Source organism: Sinocyclocheilus anshuiensis, unplaced genomic scaffold (assembly GCF_001515605.1).
Source record: "Sinocyclocheilus anshuiensis isolate Anshui unplaced genomic scaffold, SAMN03320099.WGS_v1.1 scaffold870, whole genome shotgun sequence".
Taxonomy (NCBI): domain Eukaryota; kingdom Metazoa; phylum Chordata; class Actinopteri; order Cypriniformes; family Cyprinidae; genus Sinocyclocheilus; species Sinocyclocheilus anshuiensis.
In genome coordinates, this window is record NW_015540842.1 from 961,223 (window position 1) to 978,279 (window position 17,057).

Consider the following 17,057-nt stretch of genomic DNA (forward strand, 5'->3'; position numbering starts at 1 on the left):
CACAATACTGTCGCTGGACTAAAACAACGGCATCCAGACAGGTCAATATCAAACTGTCTGAGTCAGCAGTCTGTAGCAGGCAGGGCCTTCAGCAATTCATTACAGAGAGGCAGTACAAGGCAAGGCCTGTCTGACTGCAGCTGTCTGACTGCAGCTTGTTAATTACAATAAATCTTTAGCCGTTTTTTCCTTTATTCTTCGTTACAGGGAACGGGGGTTTCGGCCTTGTGTTATACAATGGCCTGTTTTCGCACTTTAAGAGCTTTTTGTCTTGCACACACCTCCACAGATAGAGATCTTGCGTCTAAAGCGTATTCAAAACGTTCAGTAGATACCAAATCCATACTTTAAGTGCTTGCAGATCTAGAAACGTGAGGGCGAGTTTAATAATAAAATTGCATGCTCAAGAATAATAATATATTACTTATCTACAAGGGCTTGGCTACAGTGGCCTCGGAAATAGGAAAGGTGCATGTTCAGGTGAAACAGAGCCTTAATAAAGCTTTTTCAATCACTTATACAAGACATTTTGTGACCCCCAATGGGAAAGGTCACTTGCATAAGGCACCATTAAGGCCAACAGTGCATCAACAGGGATAGAAAGAGAGCATTTAGTCTTCAAGATGACAAAACGAGTCTTGTATGAAGTGGTCGATGATCGATAGGATTCTTCCCTCCACCAGAAAGAAAAAAAAGAGAGGGAATTTAGAGTGAATGATCAATGCGTTTATGTACAATATTGTAACATTTAACCCAATTGTATTTAGCTGCGCTTTATTGGAATCTATTTGCAATCCCAATAAAAAAAAAATAAAATAAAATAAAATAAAAAAAAAAGTATAAACCCCAATACCATGCAACACCTGTTTATGATAGTGAAGTTATAATTGTGTTACATCTATAAGCACAACAACGGACTACAAATGAGCTTTTGTAGCCTGTCAAATAACAAGCTACCGAACACATTGCACATTTAGTAGCTGCACCGAACACCAAAAAAGCCACTTTCATTCAGGACAGAGTTTCCTCCCCCTCTAGATGGGGGCAGGGGGTGAAACCCTGGCCGCTACGCCCCCCAGAATCCCGGAGCCCGGGGGCGTCAAGCAGGAGTTCTCAGTCTCACGGCTTCATTCACGGTTCTCGCATACCGCACGGAAACAAAAACGGAACTTGTTCCCCAACACCATTCAGCCCACAGCGATACACTGGCATCCCCCTCCCACCCTTCTTCGCACACGGGACATTCATCTGCTCACGTCAAACAGGATCTCTTTAGGATTTGTTTTAAAGTATCAGTGTATAGTCCAGGAGTTGTCCCGAAACATCATGCACCATACAACACACCATTCAGTCGCTCTTTTTTTTGCTTTTTTTTTCTTTTTCTTTTTTTTTTAATAAATCATCCTCTGTTCTTCATACGTGATTTTGTCCTTTCCTTTTTTCGTTTCAACAACCAGTCAGTCCGCATTTATCCCGGGGCTCACGGAGGCACAGGATATGGTGCAAAATGGCATGCTTTGGCTGGAACACACTCCCCCCCCCCCATTTCTTGCAGGGCCAGGTCAACCAGGAAGCTGGTCAGGACACAACATATCCCCAGCGTGAAGCTGCGGCCCGCTCAAAGGTGCCTCTTCATGTGCAGGGCCAGGTGGTCCGACCTGGAGAAACACCTGAAGAAAGAAACAGCGAGAGGAAAGGTGAAAAACAAGGTCAGGCAGGGGCCACCGAAGCCGTAAAGCGCGATCAAAGGTAGAGATCTGTGCATTGCGTCACTGATGAGGCCCCTAGTGGCCCTCGAGGTGAATTTGTCAAACAGGAATAGGTGCTTTGAAGGCTAATGTAAGGAAAGAGAGAATTTGCGTTTTCTGTGCAGAATTAGTAGAGAAAATAAGCAGTTTTGTATTTATAATGAGAAATATGAGAAAATATGCAGAAGAGATTTAAACTGGTTGTAAAATGAGTTAAAAAATATAGACATAATGCACCACACACCATGTGCCATCTTTTTTTTAGTAAAAGTGGAAGTTTATAGCAGTCACAGAATGACATTATAGCTGTAAAATTTCAACATTTTGCTAGAAATATATGTGTGTGTGTTGAATGGAAAAAAAAATATTGATTTTAAAAATAAAATTGGTAATGAATAATAAAGGTTTGTTTTTTTTAGGAAAATATTATAAAGTACACACATAAAAATACAATTTTAATAAAATACAACAAAATAAACATAAAATGTTCTCAAGGTTATAATAATCTGAGCACCTGCCCCACACCTTATCGTTGAGTCTCAAACTGAGAATAGTAAACTTTTATTGCTATCTGAAAGCATTAAAAGTATTAAATTATCCAAAGTTTGCTGAACTTCATGAATGCTGGGTGTTCTGATTCTGCAAAAACAGAACTGCTGGCACAGATTCTGAATATAAGGAAAGATTTGATCAAATGTTTTGTTTTAAAGGAGAACTATGAAAAGTTTCGCATCCAGTAACCATGGAAACAAAACACCAAAAAGGGAAGTTGAGCAAACAATGGTGTTCAAAGCTCTCAGGGAGGGAAATGATTAACAGAGGAAGTGATGACAAACAGGAGAGCCGCGTTTGGTCATAAAACGCAGAGAATATCAATAAAGTATTGCAACAGTGTGACTATTGCGCTTTCAAGCATTTAATGCGATTAGGTAATTAAGTGATAAAATCCAAACATAATGGGGCGACTCCCATCGATGAACCGATAAAACGAAATCAATGCCGAATGCAGAATCCGTCGCGTTTCACTGACGCACGCATCAAAGGATCAGGCATGTGGCGAGAGAGAGAGACAGACGGGCTTTGATGACTGTCACAGGGAGAGATAGCGAGACAGAACTGAGCGTACCTGTCACAGTGACTGCATTTAAATGGCTTTGCACCGGTGTGCTTCCTGAAGTGTCGGGTTAGCTCGTCGCTCCTCGCAAAGCGCCACTCGCAGCCTTCCCATGAACACCTGTACGGCTTCTCACCTGTAAACAAAAACACAAACACCTTTCACAAGTCTGAAAGGAATGTGGAACAGCGTGCTCGCTAATGCTCTCAAAAATGCATCTGTAAACAGGATGTATGTTTATGCATCAGGTCACGTGGTCTTAACTTTAATAAGATCCCTCAAGCTCTCAAGGATTGCGGGAATGCACGGTATGCCAACAGTCCGTCTCTATGCTGTGTGTGCATAAACAGTGCGCCGAACAATGCGCGTCACACGGAGACTGTTTTGAATGCGAAGGGGCCCTTTTAAAAAGGGGCCACCCAGATCCCCATTCAAAAGCCTGGATCTTTCCCATGACGAAACCAAAACTGTTTTGGTAGAGCAGGTTGTTTTCACCCTGGCTGGCTTTCGTTCCCTTCCCCCATCCGATCCCCCCTCCTTCCTGGCCACGGCCGCATTCCAAACAGATTAGGTCACCGTTTAGGCGTGCAGTCATGCCAGGCAAATATTCACAGAGTGACATTAGCCTTGCAGCTGAGGACAGCCTGTGTAAACTCAGCTCCATTACACAACTTCGCAGGAGACGCGAAACCTCAGTGAAGTGCACGAGGTTCCGCTTTCTGTTTGATAGAGGCAATGTGGAGCAACATCACAGCTAACAGCGAAGGTTCTTACCTGTGTGAGTCCGCTGATGTGCTTTTAAGTGAGAACTCTTCGTGTAAACCTTCCGGCAGCCGTTGAAGTGACACCTGTGCACTCTCCTCCTGCCATCCGGAGAGGTGTCCCCTCCTGCGGAAGCCTTATCCGAGGCCTTCCCCAGTCCGTTTTGCCGGATCTTCACCGGCACGTGCAAGTCAGTCTGCGTGGAGCCCCACACCTGCGGGACGCCGGGCTCCTGGGGCGTCTCTGGCGAGGACGGAGGCGTGCTGATGATAGAGGAACTCAAGTGATGCGCTGACTCCGTCAGAACCGAGCCCAGCGGGTTGGAGGTAAAGATGTGAGTAGGCGAGAGCTCCTCCGAACTGTCAGACGCCTCGCTGCTGGCATCCGAATTCATGCTGTTGGTTTCTAATATTTGGCAGTCCTGGTTGTCGTCCTCCTTGACGCTGGGAAGGTTGCCGTTCCCATCTCCCTTATCTCCACAAGCCAAGATGAGCTTGCTCCAAAGATCCTCCTGGCCCTCAAACTTGAGGTCAGACGCAGAGACGTACGGCTCGCTCTGCAGATATCTCTCCAGCTCCAAACATGTCTGATTCAAGACAGAAAACACAATGTTACAATGTGCATGAACGATTCAATGAGTTTCCTCTAACTTTCACACGTGACTGCCAAGGGTTAGTTTGGGTTAACCACACTCTGCACTTTCACACATTTTCTGCTGAAATATGTAAAACTATGTCATGTTGAAACATTACTGAGTACTGTAAAAATCTGTATTTTAGGTATGAATATGGCTTTGAGAGCTGTATATTGTCTTTCTGGAACAGTTATCCCCTAGTGAGCCATCAAGACATTTCAGAGTCCTTTTAAGGAAGCCACAGAACTTCCTCGGTCGAGTTTCCTCATTCAAGCGGCCTGACGTCCCCTCAGCGTACATCTGGACGCATTTTAAACCAATTTTAACGCGTATTGAGTGCGAACGTACTACATTTGAGTGCAGAAGTGCTTAGGTAAACACCTCAAACTGTGTTTTTCCGCTCAATGTGAGCATTTAGTTCTGCACATCCTCGATAACAACGATGATGTTTACCGCGCAGAATATGGCCTGAAGAATCTCATGTTACTGATTCTACAGACTCTCCATCAGGTAAAATGTTTGTTCCTGAAAGCGATAGTTCAGACTTCTGTCATTTAGTCAACATTTATTCCATTTCCACGAAATGTTGAGCAGACTGACAGTGTAAGTCACCATTCACTTGCGTTGTATGGAAAAAGATGCAATGTAAAGTGAATGGTGACTGAGGCTGTTAGTCGCTAACATCCTGCCTAACACCCCCCCCCCGAAATAAATGGGTCTGAAATGATGACAGATTTTCATTTTGGATGAACTATCTCTTTAACAGCCTATGCTGGGAATCATTAAGCAACTAGATGCAAACGCATGTTTAAATGCCAAGAGATACATTCATATGGCACCATGCCAGAATCCCCAAAAGCCTGAGGGAAACTACCTGGATCAAATTTAAGCAGAAACATTCATACTATCGTGCCAAGAATACGACTGCAACAGTTCAATCACAAGCATATCAGTATGAAGCAGCAGAACCTGCTATGACAGTTTATAAACACCTCCTATATACCCCGTTATGTGACAGAACATGTGCTGCAGCCTGTCAACTCAACCAGTCTATGTTCGAGTAGGAAAAGCACAAGAAAAAAGTGATCCAACCACAAATATTTTCCTCACGATATTGTGCTTTTTACGGTTTGCAACGCAATACAGATCTGACTCGCCAGTCCCGACTCTTCAAAAACTAAAAAAATACTCTGTATGCCAAAACAAGTTTGTTTTATAATGTAGACATACAGACACATTCTATATAAGCTGACTGACAGCATTTACCGCGCAACCATGTAACCGAATCAAGTACGCCATTTAGAATGTTTCATTCAGCGCAGCGCTTCGCGGATTGTACACAACTCTAAAGTCGAACCACAAGCTCTCCGTTCGCCAACCACAGCGGACGTTTTCTCCATTTCACTTTAAAAATTGTTACCTGTTGCCAGTATTCTTCAAGAGATGGCAATGCAGAGAAATAGCCAGTGTCATGAACGATCTGAAGTTCCTGAAATATGCTGCACATTGGTAGAACATCCATTGCAATCCCAAGTATCAGGCAATAAAAGACAGAAAAATGTATATATATTGATGAATCAAAGATAAAGTGTGACAAGCAAGCGTCCTCTTCGTGCAATAGCAACGCAGTGCAGCCGTCGCTTTTCTCAGAGTCCGCTAGTCCGTCTGTTGAGATCGCTCTGTATTTGCAAACACTGAACTCACGCACAGCGCTGCGCTCTGTCAACTTCCCCTATTCAAACCTTGCAGCCTGCCTACTCCCTCGTGATAGCGTGACGTTCCCTCACAGCGCGTCCAATCAGATGCGAACAGCTTGCGCGGGCGCATATGATATCACTTTAAGCCAATCGCAGCGGCGTGCGGAAATAAGTCCTGCCTCCTGGCGCTGTAATTGGTGTATTCAACTGGACGGCCCTGCGCGCTGATTGGACGATATTTTTAGAAGCGTATATAAAGGCCCTGCGCTCAAACCACTCATTTCTGTTTCTTGACGACGGAGTGTCACACGCGTCTCGGTTTGGCCAGTGCGAGCGCTGTGTGCAATCGGTTGCTTCTCCTGGAGAACTTTAATGTGTTGAACTACGTTCGTTTTTCCATTTTACTTGCATTTAGCTCCATTGAGTAACTCCTACAAACAAAAGCAAGGCTTTGGAGAAGTTCCAAGCATTTTTCAAATACCACAAATAAAATGTCCCTAATACTTGACAGATATCAGTGAGGCGAGTCTCATAATGCAATAGCATTGCCCTGTAGGCCTTGTAAACATCTAAAAAGAATCTCTGAAGAGCACACAACTTTATTATGCAATCGGAAAATGTAGCCAATAATCATCATGTTGGCTTAGGCCTACATGTTTTTTCTTCGTCTTCTTAAAAAAGTGAAATGAATATTTATAGCTATTTGTCTTTGATGATTGATTAGTCAGATGTTCCTGGTGTCAAGTATTATATATATTAAATGTACTCTAATTAGAAATGATAGGAAACGGAGTTGCAGTGTATTCTTAATCATGAACATATATTAATTAATGTCTTTTAAATTACATATCACATGGCCTTCTTCTGAGTGTGCCAGCCAAGCAGCTGCCTTTGAAATGAATAGGAATCCTAACAGAAAGCTTCTCCAGACTTTATAGACTTCACTTAAAGGTTACATTTACGTGCACTCCATTTGTAGTAAGAGGATACATTCAAAGTCTTCAAAAATCAAAGAAACAAACTTTTCTCATAGAAATCACTGTAGCTGCATATAAAAGAGTAAAATTTGGCCAGAGCACATTGTGCATGACACCGCGTAAACATAAAACCATGTCTGCAATTTGTGATTGGAGAAATGACAAACAACAAGCTACACTGCTCAAAACTCGCGTTTGAATCGTCAGAAGCAAATCCTTTAAATATGAAAACGTACTTACAGGCTGTGAGTCAGCATTATTTGTCAGCAACATGTATCGGGTCAGCATGCGCGCCGAAGGGGAAATATTTGGTTTGAACTGTTCTGGAACAGTGTTGTAAATATAACTTAACCATTAGTGGTGTCTAGTCGTGTCCTCTTTTGGAAGACCAAACAAAGTAGTTTCGCTTTCACGACGAAACACACAGCGTCTCCACGACATGGCGGCGGCAACAACAATACTACAGCGAGAATCAAAGTTACGCCTTCTTTCTTTGCGAATACATTTGGGCGGCGTTATGCAAATCTTCCAACACAGTGACGTAGACATGTGGGGGCGTGTTTAAACGAGGCGTTTTAGACGAGGCGTTTGAGTCTTAACTTTTATAAAGAATATATCTTTGGGTTTGAGACTTTAGTCTTTGCAACTTTAGGGATCTTATCTATTCACGAACAGCTTGTAACACTCCAAAGAGAAAGAAAAACTTGAAATCGCATCATATGACCCCTTTAATGCAATAAGTGTATTTCATACTGCACAGTAAAAATAATAATAATAATAATAATAAAATAATCCACAGTGCAGTATGCTACATTTATGTCACATGAACTCATTACCCAATTTTGTGTAAACCACATGGCATTAAATAATGAGTCAAGAGGGAGATAAATTGTGACTGATATGTTTTCTGGTTCATTCATAAATGGAAATGAACGGTGAAGTGGACAATATTGTGGGATAAAATATTCTGTGCAGTATGCTCAAAAATGCACATTTTGTAAAATACAGTAGGTAATTTGGGTATTTTAAGCATTCAGCTTGCATACTGCACACTGAATACTCCTGAAGCAATAAGAGTATTATAGTATGTGACATTTGTAGGGATTCATTCATTTTACCTTGGTTTGAATAAAGTAACTTTTTATAGAGTGAATCATTGGCTTTAAAATATGGATGTGTAGTTCAGTGTAAAACAAATCAAAAATAATAACTATCATGCACAGATTCCACTCTAGCAGTCTTTATTTAGCGAGATGTTACATTTTTCTTGCTCAAAATGAACTGTGATTAGACAAATATACATACAGTGGGTACGGAAAGTATTCAGACCCCCTTCAATTTTTCACTCTTTGTTATATTGCAGCCATTTGCTAAAATCATTTAAGTTAATTTTTTTTCCTCATTAATGTACACACAGCACCCCATATTGACAGAAAAACACAGAATCGTTGACATTTTTGCAGATTTATTAAAAAAGAAAAACTGAAATATCACATGGTCCTAAGTATTCAGACCCTTTGCTCAGTATTTAGTAGAAGCACCCTTTTGATCTAATACAGCCATGAGTCTTTTTGGGAAAGATGCAACAAGTTTTTCACACCTGGATTTGGGGATCCTCTGATTGAAGGGGGTCTGAATACTTTCCGTACCCACTGTATATATGGGTATAGTCCATGTTCAATGGATGGATAATTGTTTCGGGATGATTGATTTGATTTTTAAACAACTGATTTAGCCTGTACTGAATCTATCGTTTGTCTTTTTTAACACTAGCGATACACATAGTAATCACTTAATTTTCTGGAATGGCTCAGAAATGGAGAGATACCGCTTTTATCGCTTGTGGGTAAAGTTAATTTAGACACCGATCTGGCCTCCTGTCTTCTGAATTCAGTAGAGATGTTACAAACAACATTTCCAGAACAGAGTGCCATTGTACAGCGCCACAGTATAGTCTGGTGCTAACCTCTGGAGAACTGAGTCCCCATTGTAGCTCTCAGCTGGGGCCATATTTGTAACTCGTAGCATCTGATTCAGTCATATGGTGGTGTCTTTGGAGCTGCAGTGCCTGGCCATGATAGTCATTCGAAGGAATTTTTGCGCTGCTTGTCATAGGGGAAGTGGTGCAACTGTTAATCATTGGCAAAGGTCAGACATTCCAGCCAATGGCTTTGTCCAGCCTGCTTTTGAACTGAAAGAGTGCCATTGAGGACAGTCTGTCACTCTGGACCTCAACGTCTGTCCTTTTAAACCCATTGAAATTGAACTGCAACAATGAGTTGCAGTTTAACAGTGTGTCTTAATGTCATGCTTTACACCGCCTCGCGTTAAGCTGACCTGAGTGTTCCAGATGTCATAACTGAGCGAGAGTCATGTGACCCGGTACCCAATGTGCATTGAAAGAGAACGCGTGGCTATCGACTAACAAACGAAACGACAACACGGTGGCAATGTTGTGCGACAACAAAGCAATCCACAATGGAAAGTTGGCACTCGACGCTCTTTTCATCCCCATTCATATCGCCCGAGTGCATTATCCAGCGGGATGTTTCATTAAGGAAGTGTCCAGAAAATACTCTGCGGTGGGCCCTGGCAGCCTTTATCTCTTTTAGCAAGGTTCTAAACTCTATCATCATTATGCAACCCTCCCTGCACAGTAGCCACAGGAAAGCGCAATTACGCACAGGGTCCATTTTAATACATCAGTGTCACTACAATCAGTAAGTTGTTGCATGTTGTTCTTTTTCCCTTCTAAACGATGCACCGTATAGAGGGCCATTTATCCCGCGATTACCCATCCCTTGATGCGTGCGAAAACAATTATTGGCCGTTCTTTTCAGGAAAAGTTGATCCTGCGAGCAGCACACTCACAAGGGTCAGCGGGCAGAGAATAGCCGGAAACTAGTCGCTATGCAAATAGACTGAGACACTAATTAGCCTTAATACAGCGCAGACATGGAACAGGCCAAGCATTTCCAATTGCATTTGCTGAAGCGAGGAAACACACGCCAGTAGCTGTGTTTTATTAAAACTGGAAACTGGAACCCCAAAGTGACAGCAATTCCATCAATGCCTGTTTTGTTTGTCGTTACAAACAAAAGACATTGCGTATCTGTGTTTGTTTAATTTGGCTGTAAGAAAGCACACTTATATGCAATTTATTTAGTGTTCATGTTCCTCAATGACTTATTTAATGCATTTTGTGTAGCAATTATCAATGTGAGTGTCCAATAACTTGGCAAACTTGCGAAAAAGCCAATTGCAATTCAGCAAATCATCACTAAACAATTTATTTTACCAGGTGCATTTAATTGAGATGCATTGCTTTTCATAATGACACTGAGCGATTGCTTAGGCATTAATACAATGACAATAAATTGATTGATTGGGAATCAATGCAGTGACATCAATCTTTGCCGGTAAAAGAGCAGGAGAGAGAGACAAAAGGAGAAATCAATATTCTTTCTAATGCACCATGTCATAAATCAGAATCGTCTTACTGTATGTGGTACCTGGCGACGCAAAAGTGATCATTGGCTTCATTAGTCTTCACACATGGTCTGTCTCTGTTTGCTCAGTCTTGCGGACGCTTCATTGCAATTCAGCCAAGGGTGGCATTAAATGATCGGTTTGTGTCTCTCTTCAGCTCTGTGTGTATTGATGGGCATAGAAGTCGGGAAGTCGGCCACCGTGCAGCTGGCACTTGACCTTACAGAGGGCACTGAAGCCTTTTTTTATAAAAAAAAAAAAAATAAAAAATTATATATATATACACATTGTGAATATTGTTATGATTTTAATTACCTTTTTTTTCTTTAAGACCACACGATTTCTAAAGACCAATGCTGCATTGCAATTGCACATAGTCATGATCCATGAGTATTTTAATAGTATTTCTGATTTAATCCTCATTAATATGCTGCTAGAGTTGAGAAGTTTGATTAATTTCCATAATTCCAGTCTGTTTTTTTTTCAATGACATGGATTAACAATTTGTTTTCAGTATCCCTGATACAAATGTTTACAGAAATCTCCACATTTTTAGGTTAATCATGACACTCATGTTTTCCCTTGTCCAGATCTATTAATGTATTTAAAAAGTGCATTATAATGCATACTATTTTAATATTATTCCGATGTATTATTATTTATTAATGTTATCCACAATATCAAAGTCATGTAGTGTGTTCAGTATGTGAAAAACAATGTGAAAGCTGTGTGAAATGATATTATTATTATTAATTTTTATTTTATTATTTTATTTTTTTTACCTTTTTATGACAAGGCAAGGTTAGTTTAGATTGCCAAAAATCATGTAGTGCAACTCCCCCCAAAATGTTCACATTATTAATTTATGATTTTATAAAAAAAAAAAAAAAAATTGAGGTAAAAATAATTGGATAAAAATGTTTAAAAATACTTGCAGTGCATGAATAATTTTACACTGGAATTTTTTAGTTGCAAGTACATACTGTCCTCATAAATAGAGAACTAAATTTAATTTGAACTTAATTTAAAGTTAAACTTAACTTAATTAATTTAACTTAATTTTTCCCTTTAAACCCCATTAACAGCAAACAATCCGGTAGTTCTCAGATTCAACTTCTGTTATTTCTGATATCAGACACTTACCGCACAAATGTTTGGCATTGCACCATAAAATAAGGAAATAACTAGCATCTAAAAATAGGGTATCTAAAAACCGAATCAAATGTGCCCAAGCGATATATTGATGGGGGTGGTGGCATTCGCGTAATTGAAACTCTGGAGGAAGATCTTAAATGTGCTGGAAAATTTAAAGGCCAGCTGAATGGTCATTGTTTCACAGTGTGAAGCATTCTGTGGTCGAGGGTTGTTTTCCCATGTGATTTGATATTCTAAAGGCTGCTCCATTATTCCACGACAAGGAATGTTAAGTATTTTATGTTTTTTTCACTGGAACTCTGTGGGAAAATTGCCTCTCTCCTTTTTTTTTCAGAAGGGGGCTGGGCGTTTATCTGGTACAAAGTGTAAACAGAAGCCCAACCCTCTGATTACAGGCTTGGGTGAATGAATACATGATGCTTTTAGAGAGTTGAGCATGTAGACCCTCTATCAGGTTACCTTGACCATTAATGACATGGATAGACCCTATGATTCAGTCCTGAACTTTTCACAAGCTCAATGTGAAAGTGGGAGGCGAAAACATGCTTTTCCCACACCCAATTTTTAATCGTGCTAAGCCAGCGTTCTGTAGCGTTTGTGCTACGGATGTAAATTATTCTTTAAATTATGCACCATTTTCTAAGTCATCATGCTTACATTTTCACCTGGTGTACTATAAAATGAACATTAAAATCCCATAACTGTGCATTGAAGGAGCCATATCTACAGACCAGAATATTATGGAGACTTTGGGATGAGGTTTTTATCAGGCAACCAACCAGAAAACCCTACTGACTGCATCTAGAACACCTTATCAACTGCATAAGGAAGCCATGGCGTCATAGCATCAAATTTCGTAGAGGCAAAGGTCCGTTTCACCCAGAACATATATTTTTATTCTACTTCATTTTTTCATTGTTTTTCTATGTAAACACATGTAAGACAGATATTTTTGACTGTTGCGTGTGCATCTTGCATCTTTTGTAGCGGCACTTAAGTTAAAAAAGTAAAAAAATACATCTCGAGACATTTTTTCCAATCCGATCTCACAAGAAAATGTAACTTTTTTATGAGGAATTTCGTATGAATTCGTATGATTTGAATGGTACGAAAATTTAGTTTTTTAGATTGTACGGAATCATAATGAGATTGTACTTTTTTTTTTTTTTTCTCGAAATAGCCACCAAATCATACCAAACCAAACAACCATATAATACCAAAACCAAAGCATATAATAGTTATGAACTGCCATGAAATTGGTTTCCCCCCCCCACATTCCACTGTTCACGTATTGCGTTATTTACTATAAAAAAGCACTGAAACTCAGAGATACCCAAAACTCAGAGAAACTCAAATACCACTCATATTTTCTTAAAAAATGTAATATTCTACATTGTTTTTCTTGTTCCATGTGGAGAATTGCAATTGAGAGACATTTGCAAAGCATCCATGGCTTGACTCATTACATGACTTTAGCTGTGTTCAAGCTGTGTATTCTGCACACATTAACAGTGGGTCAACTCTACTGTCCTACTGACCGGGGCAAATAAAAGAAAATCTCTTTTGTCCTCCGCTAAAATCTGATACTGAGCCAAGCCTCACAAGGTGGAGTGGACATCAGCCGCCCTCCCCCATCATCTCTTCCAGTCTGTCCAGCCCATCGGGGACGCTGATCTCTGGCAGTCAGGTCAGTGCCCAGGAAGTCCACGTTCCTCTCTCTGCAACACAATGCATCTCCCCGTCTTATCTCTTATCTCAGCTCCACATCTAATGTATATCACTGAGTTTGAGTGTAACAGACCCCCACACATGCTTGTTGGTAAAAGAAAGAGCAGAGAAAAGAATGAGAAAGCAACTATCCTTTTCTTGAATGATATGCAATATGTAGCAGGGATACATTTTACACTTATTGGGTAAGTAGGTCTCTTTTATAGTGTCCTTCCAAAATTGTTACTGGCCCCACTTCAATCAGGAAATGAATGAATGAATTAATATTATTTCCAAATATTTTATGTGTGAATTTTTTATTCTTACATAATACATTTTGTAAATATTAATTAAAAATAAAATAAGTATTATTAATAATTGTATTATGAAAAGATTAAAATATTTCATTCTGACAAAAAAAAATATATTTATTAATTTTATGTGTATAATTAAAAGTATTTACATTTTATTAATAATTATCAAATATAAATAGCACATTAGAATGATTTCTGAAGAATCACGTGACACTGATTGGTAATGACCGATGAAAATTCAGCAGGAATAAATTGCATTTTAAAATATATAAAAAAAGAAATCAGTTATTTAAATTGTAATAATAATATTTCACACTATTATTACTGTATTTTTTACATTTACTGTAATGTGACTTGCCGATGTGACTTGAAAACATTGGAGGTCATTATTTTTACTATAATTTATTGTGCTGGAAGTGGCATAGAAATTAAACATTCACCTTTAAATTGAATAATTTAACTCTCTTCTGAAACTATAGATCTGTGAATAATTTACCATATAATTGCACACATGCTCATTAAAATGTAGTTCAGGATGTGTGCGCAAAATCCAACTCGTGACGAAACATGTCAGAGAGAAAAGACTAAATAGACTCATAATCTACAATCACACTCTTTTTGCCTCATTAGTAGGCCACTTTTTATTAGCACATTATCACATTTTGTAAATGCGCCGCAATAACACACATTCATCTTATCTGTTCAATGTACTACTCATGTGCATTCACTCAGTTTTGGATGGATGAAACAGGCAAATTAATAATTCTGTCACCATGGCAACATGGCTTCGAATCAACGGAGTGAGGCAGAATTAGGAATAATGACAGGAAACAGAATGAAAATGAGATTTTGGAGCAAGTTGGATTTGTATTAACATGGCCAGTAATTTAACCAATCATGATAAGTCATTCAAAAGGGATTTTGAGGTCTTTTGTCATGGTAACAATAGCAACAGTGAGTACACATAGAGCGGTTGAAATAGTGAATACTAAGTGACTAACTCCACGCCTGAACTCTCATGAGGCTTTCTAATCAAGGAAAGTTTATTTTTTTGTTACTTTCAGTATGACTAGCACAGCTTGTCTCGCCCTGTTAGGACAGTATGACATATCGAATGGTGCTTTGCTTTTAAAAATATAAGAATGACGTTCAGGCTGCTTCTTGTTTTGGGCTGGATCTGATAGTATCCACAGGGGTTTTACAGGAATAAAAAAAAAATTAATTACAATGAATGGAACAGAATCTTTAAAACTTCAAAGAGAGCACAAAAGCACACTAAATTAATAATAAATATACTACACCTGTATTGCACTGCATGTCTTCTGAAGTCACCAAATCTGAATCTGAAATTAAGAACTCAAAAACCAGATCAGTCTGATTCTTTAACAAATCATTCAAATTGGTTTTCTGAACAGAATCAACACTTATTGATTCTTGTATCTGCGCAACTAAAAAGTGTGTAAGTGTGGTAAAAACATGGCACGTTTGGTTTCACCCAACCATATGAAGCCGCTGACATGAGGTCTGTGGTTGTCACGTACGTCATGATTGAAGGTTACCTCAGATTGTAAGCGTATGTTGACTCTGTGTTTTGTTTTTGTGTTTGTACATTCAAAACCACACACATGATATCATCCTCTTATGGATTTTAGACTATGATATCATATGTTTGAGCAGTGTGTCATTGACAGTTTCCTGCACTGCTCCCATCTTCCCATCACACTGGTTATGTCATTTTCCCATGACTAAGGCATTCTCTCATCGGATTGTTTTACCTTGGCTGGGTCAGCACACTCAGAAACGGATCAGAGTTGTTTTGCAAACACCTGTGCATGATCTTATTGGCTGGGGATTCAGGTGTGACTGTTGACTCACCAGAGACTGCATGAGTTGGTGTCCATTTAATAGAAACATGTTTAACAGTGCGCTTTATAGAGGGTTGGCAAAGACATAGCTAGTAAAATAGTATATAGCTTTAGTATAAACCATGAGGCTATTGCTGCAAGAGTGTGTAAAACTGCAAAAGTAGACTGTATATCATAATTCATTGCTCTAGAATCCCTTGAACGAGTCAAATGAGGCATTTCATTGTGGTCCCAGAATTGTCTTAGCAATTGTAACCTAATAAAACGGCATTATTTAAGCATTCTGCCTCACAAAGTAAAGCACAATTTGTACAAGTATTGTAAAAGTGCTTATTGGGTTAATAGTTTGGTAAGACCGGTTAAAATCACACTATTCCCCAATGAAATGTGAGTAGCATTAGATCCCCTCTCTTTCTCTGTGTAAACACCTGAGAATGACTAACCCGGCATTCTCTGACTGGATTGTTTTACCTTGGCTGGGTCAGCACACTCAGAAACGGATCAGAGTTGTTTTGCAAACACCTGTGCATGATCTTATTGGCTGGGGATTCAGGTGTGACTGTTGACTCACCAGAGACTGCATGAGTTGGTGTCCATTTAATAGAAACATGTTTAACAGTGCGCTTTATAGAGGGTTGGCAAAGACATAGCTAGTAAAATAGTATATAGCTTTAGTATAAACCATGAGGCTATTGCTGCAAGAGTGTGTAAAACTGCAAAAGTAGACTGTATATCATAATTCATTGCTCTAGAATCCCTTGAACGAGTCAAATGAGGCATTTCATTGTGGTCCCAGAATTGTCTTAGCAATTGTAACCTAATAAAACGGCATTATTTAAGCATTCTGCCTCACAAAGTAAAGCACAATTTGTACAAGTATTGTAAAAGTGCTTATTGGGTTAATAGTTTGGTAAGACCGGTTAAAATCACACTATTCCCCAATGAAATGTGAGTAGCATTAGATCCCCTCTCTTTCTCTGTGTAAACACCTGAGAATGACTAACCCATATCTCATGACCGGCCTGCAGTGCTGCGAGCCCTGTGTCCTGCATTCTCCAGGAAATGAGGCATGATGCGTGCCATCACCCAGACACAACCCCTCAGGAACCAGGAGCAGAGATATAAAACAGACTGTTAGCTTAACACACAGCATAGCTGGGTCACAAGGAAAGGGTCAGCTTTCATATGATCTTAAGTGAAATTGACTTCATGTTGAGGATGCATCTCTTTGTTGTTCCTCTAGTTTAGTTGAACTGTTAGTTTGTTTACAGTTAAATATAATATGCAATCATTGTTTGCAGTAATGCTTCATAAATATGAGAGTGTGCTCATATGTGGTTGCTAGGGTGTGTGTGCTCTGAGTGGCTGCATAGCAGCCAAAAGAGTCTACCTCCAAGTATCTGATATTCTGGTGCCTAGAAATAATTTTGTTCCCTCTTGAAGTAGTCTATGAGAATTATTACAGTTATTAGCTATTAGCCACCAGGCCAAAATCATAAGCAAAATCACATGTCGGTAGCACAAGCGGAAAACCCGTCGACACCGAAAGCCTAATGCGCAGTGCGCCAACATATAATGCCGTTGTGTTGCAGACG

General features: G+C 39.7%; 1 protein-coding gene across 1 annotated transcript; it reads right to left on the reverse strand.

Annotated features, from left to right (window-relative positions):
- Nucleotides 1-1,358: 1,358 nt before the first annotated feature.
- Nucleotides 1,359-5,970, reverse strand: LOC107687512 (Krueppel-like factor 6). The gene is made up of 4 exons (XM_016484878.1): nt 5,679-5,970; nt 3,637-4,210; nt 2,875-2,998; nt 1,359-1,670 (listed from the first exon to the last, which is right to left on the reverse strand). The coding sequence occupies exons 1-4, from the start codon at nt 5,778-5,780 to the stop codon at nt 1,619-1,621; spliced, it is 852 nt and encodes a 283-aa protein (XP_016340364.1). The 5' UTR covers nt 5,781-5,970; the 3' UTR covers nt 1,359-1,618.
- Nucleotides 5,971-17,057: the final 11,087 nt, after the last annotated feature.

Coding starts and splice junctions, on each gene's coding strand:
- LOC107687512 (XM_016484878.1), bottom strand. CDS start 5,780: ATGGATGTTCTACCAATGTGCAGCATATTTCAGGAACTTCAGATCGTT. Junction 2,999..3,636: donor ACATCAGCGGACTCACACAG/GTAAGAACCTTC, acceptor TTTTGTTTACAG/GTGAGAAGCCGTACAGGTGT. Junction 1,671..2,874: donor AAATGCAGTCACTGTGACAG/GTACGCTCAGTT, acceptor TTCTTTCTTCAG/GTGTTTCTCCAGGTCGGACC.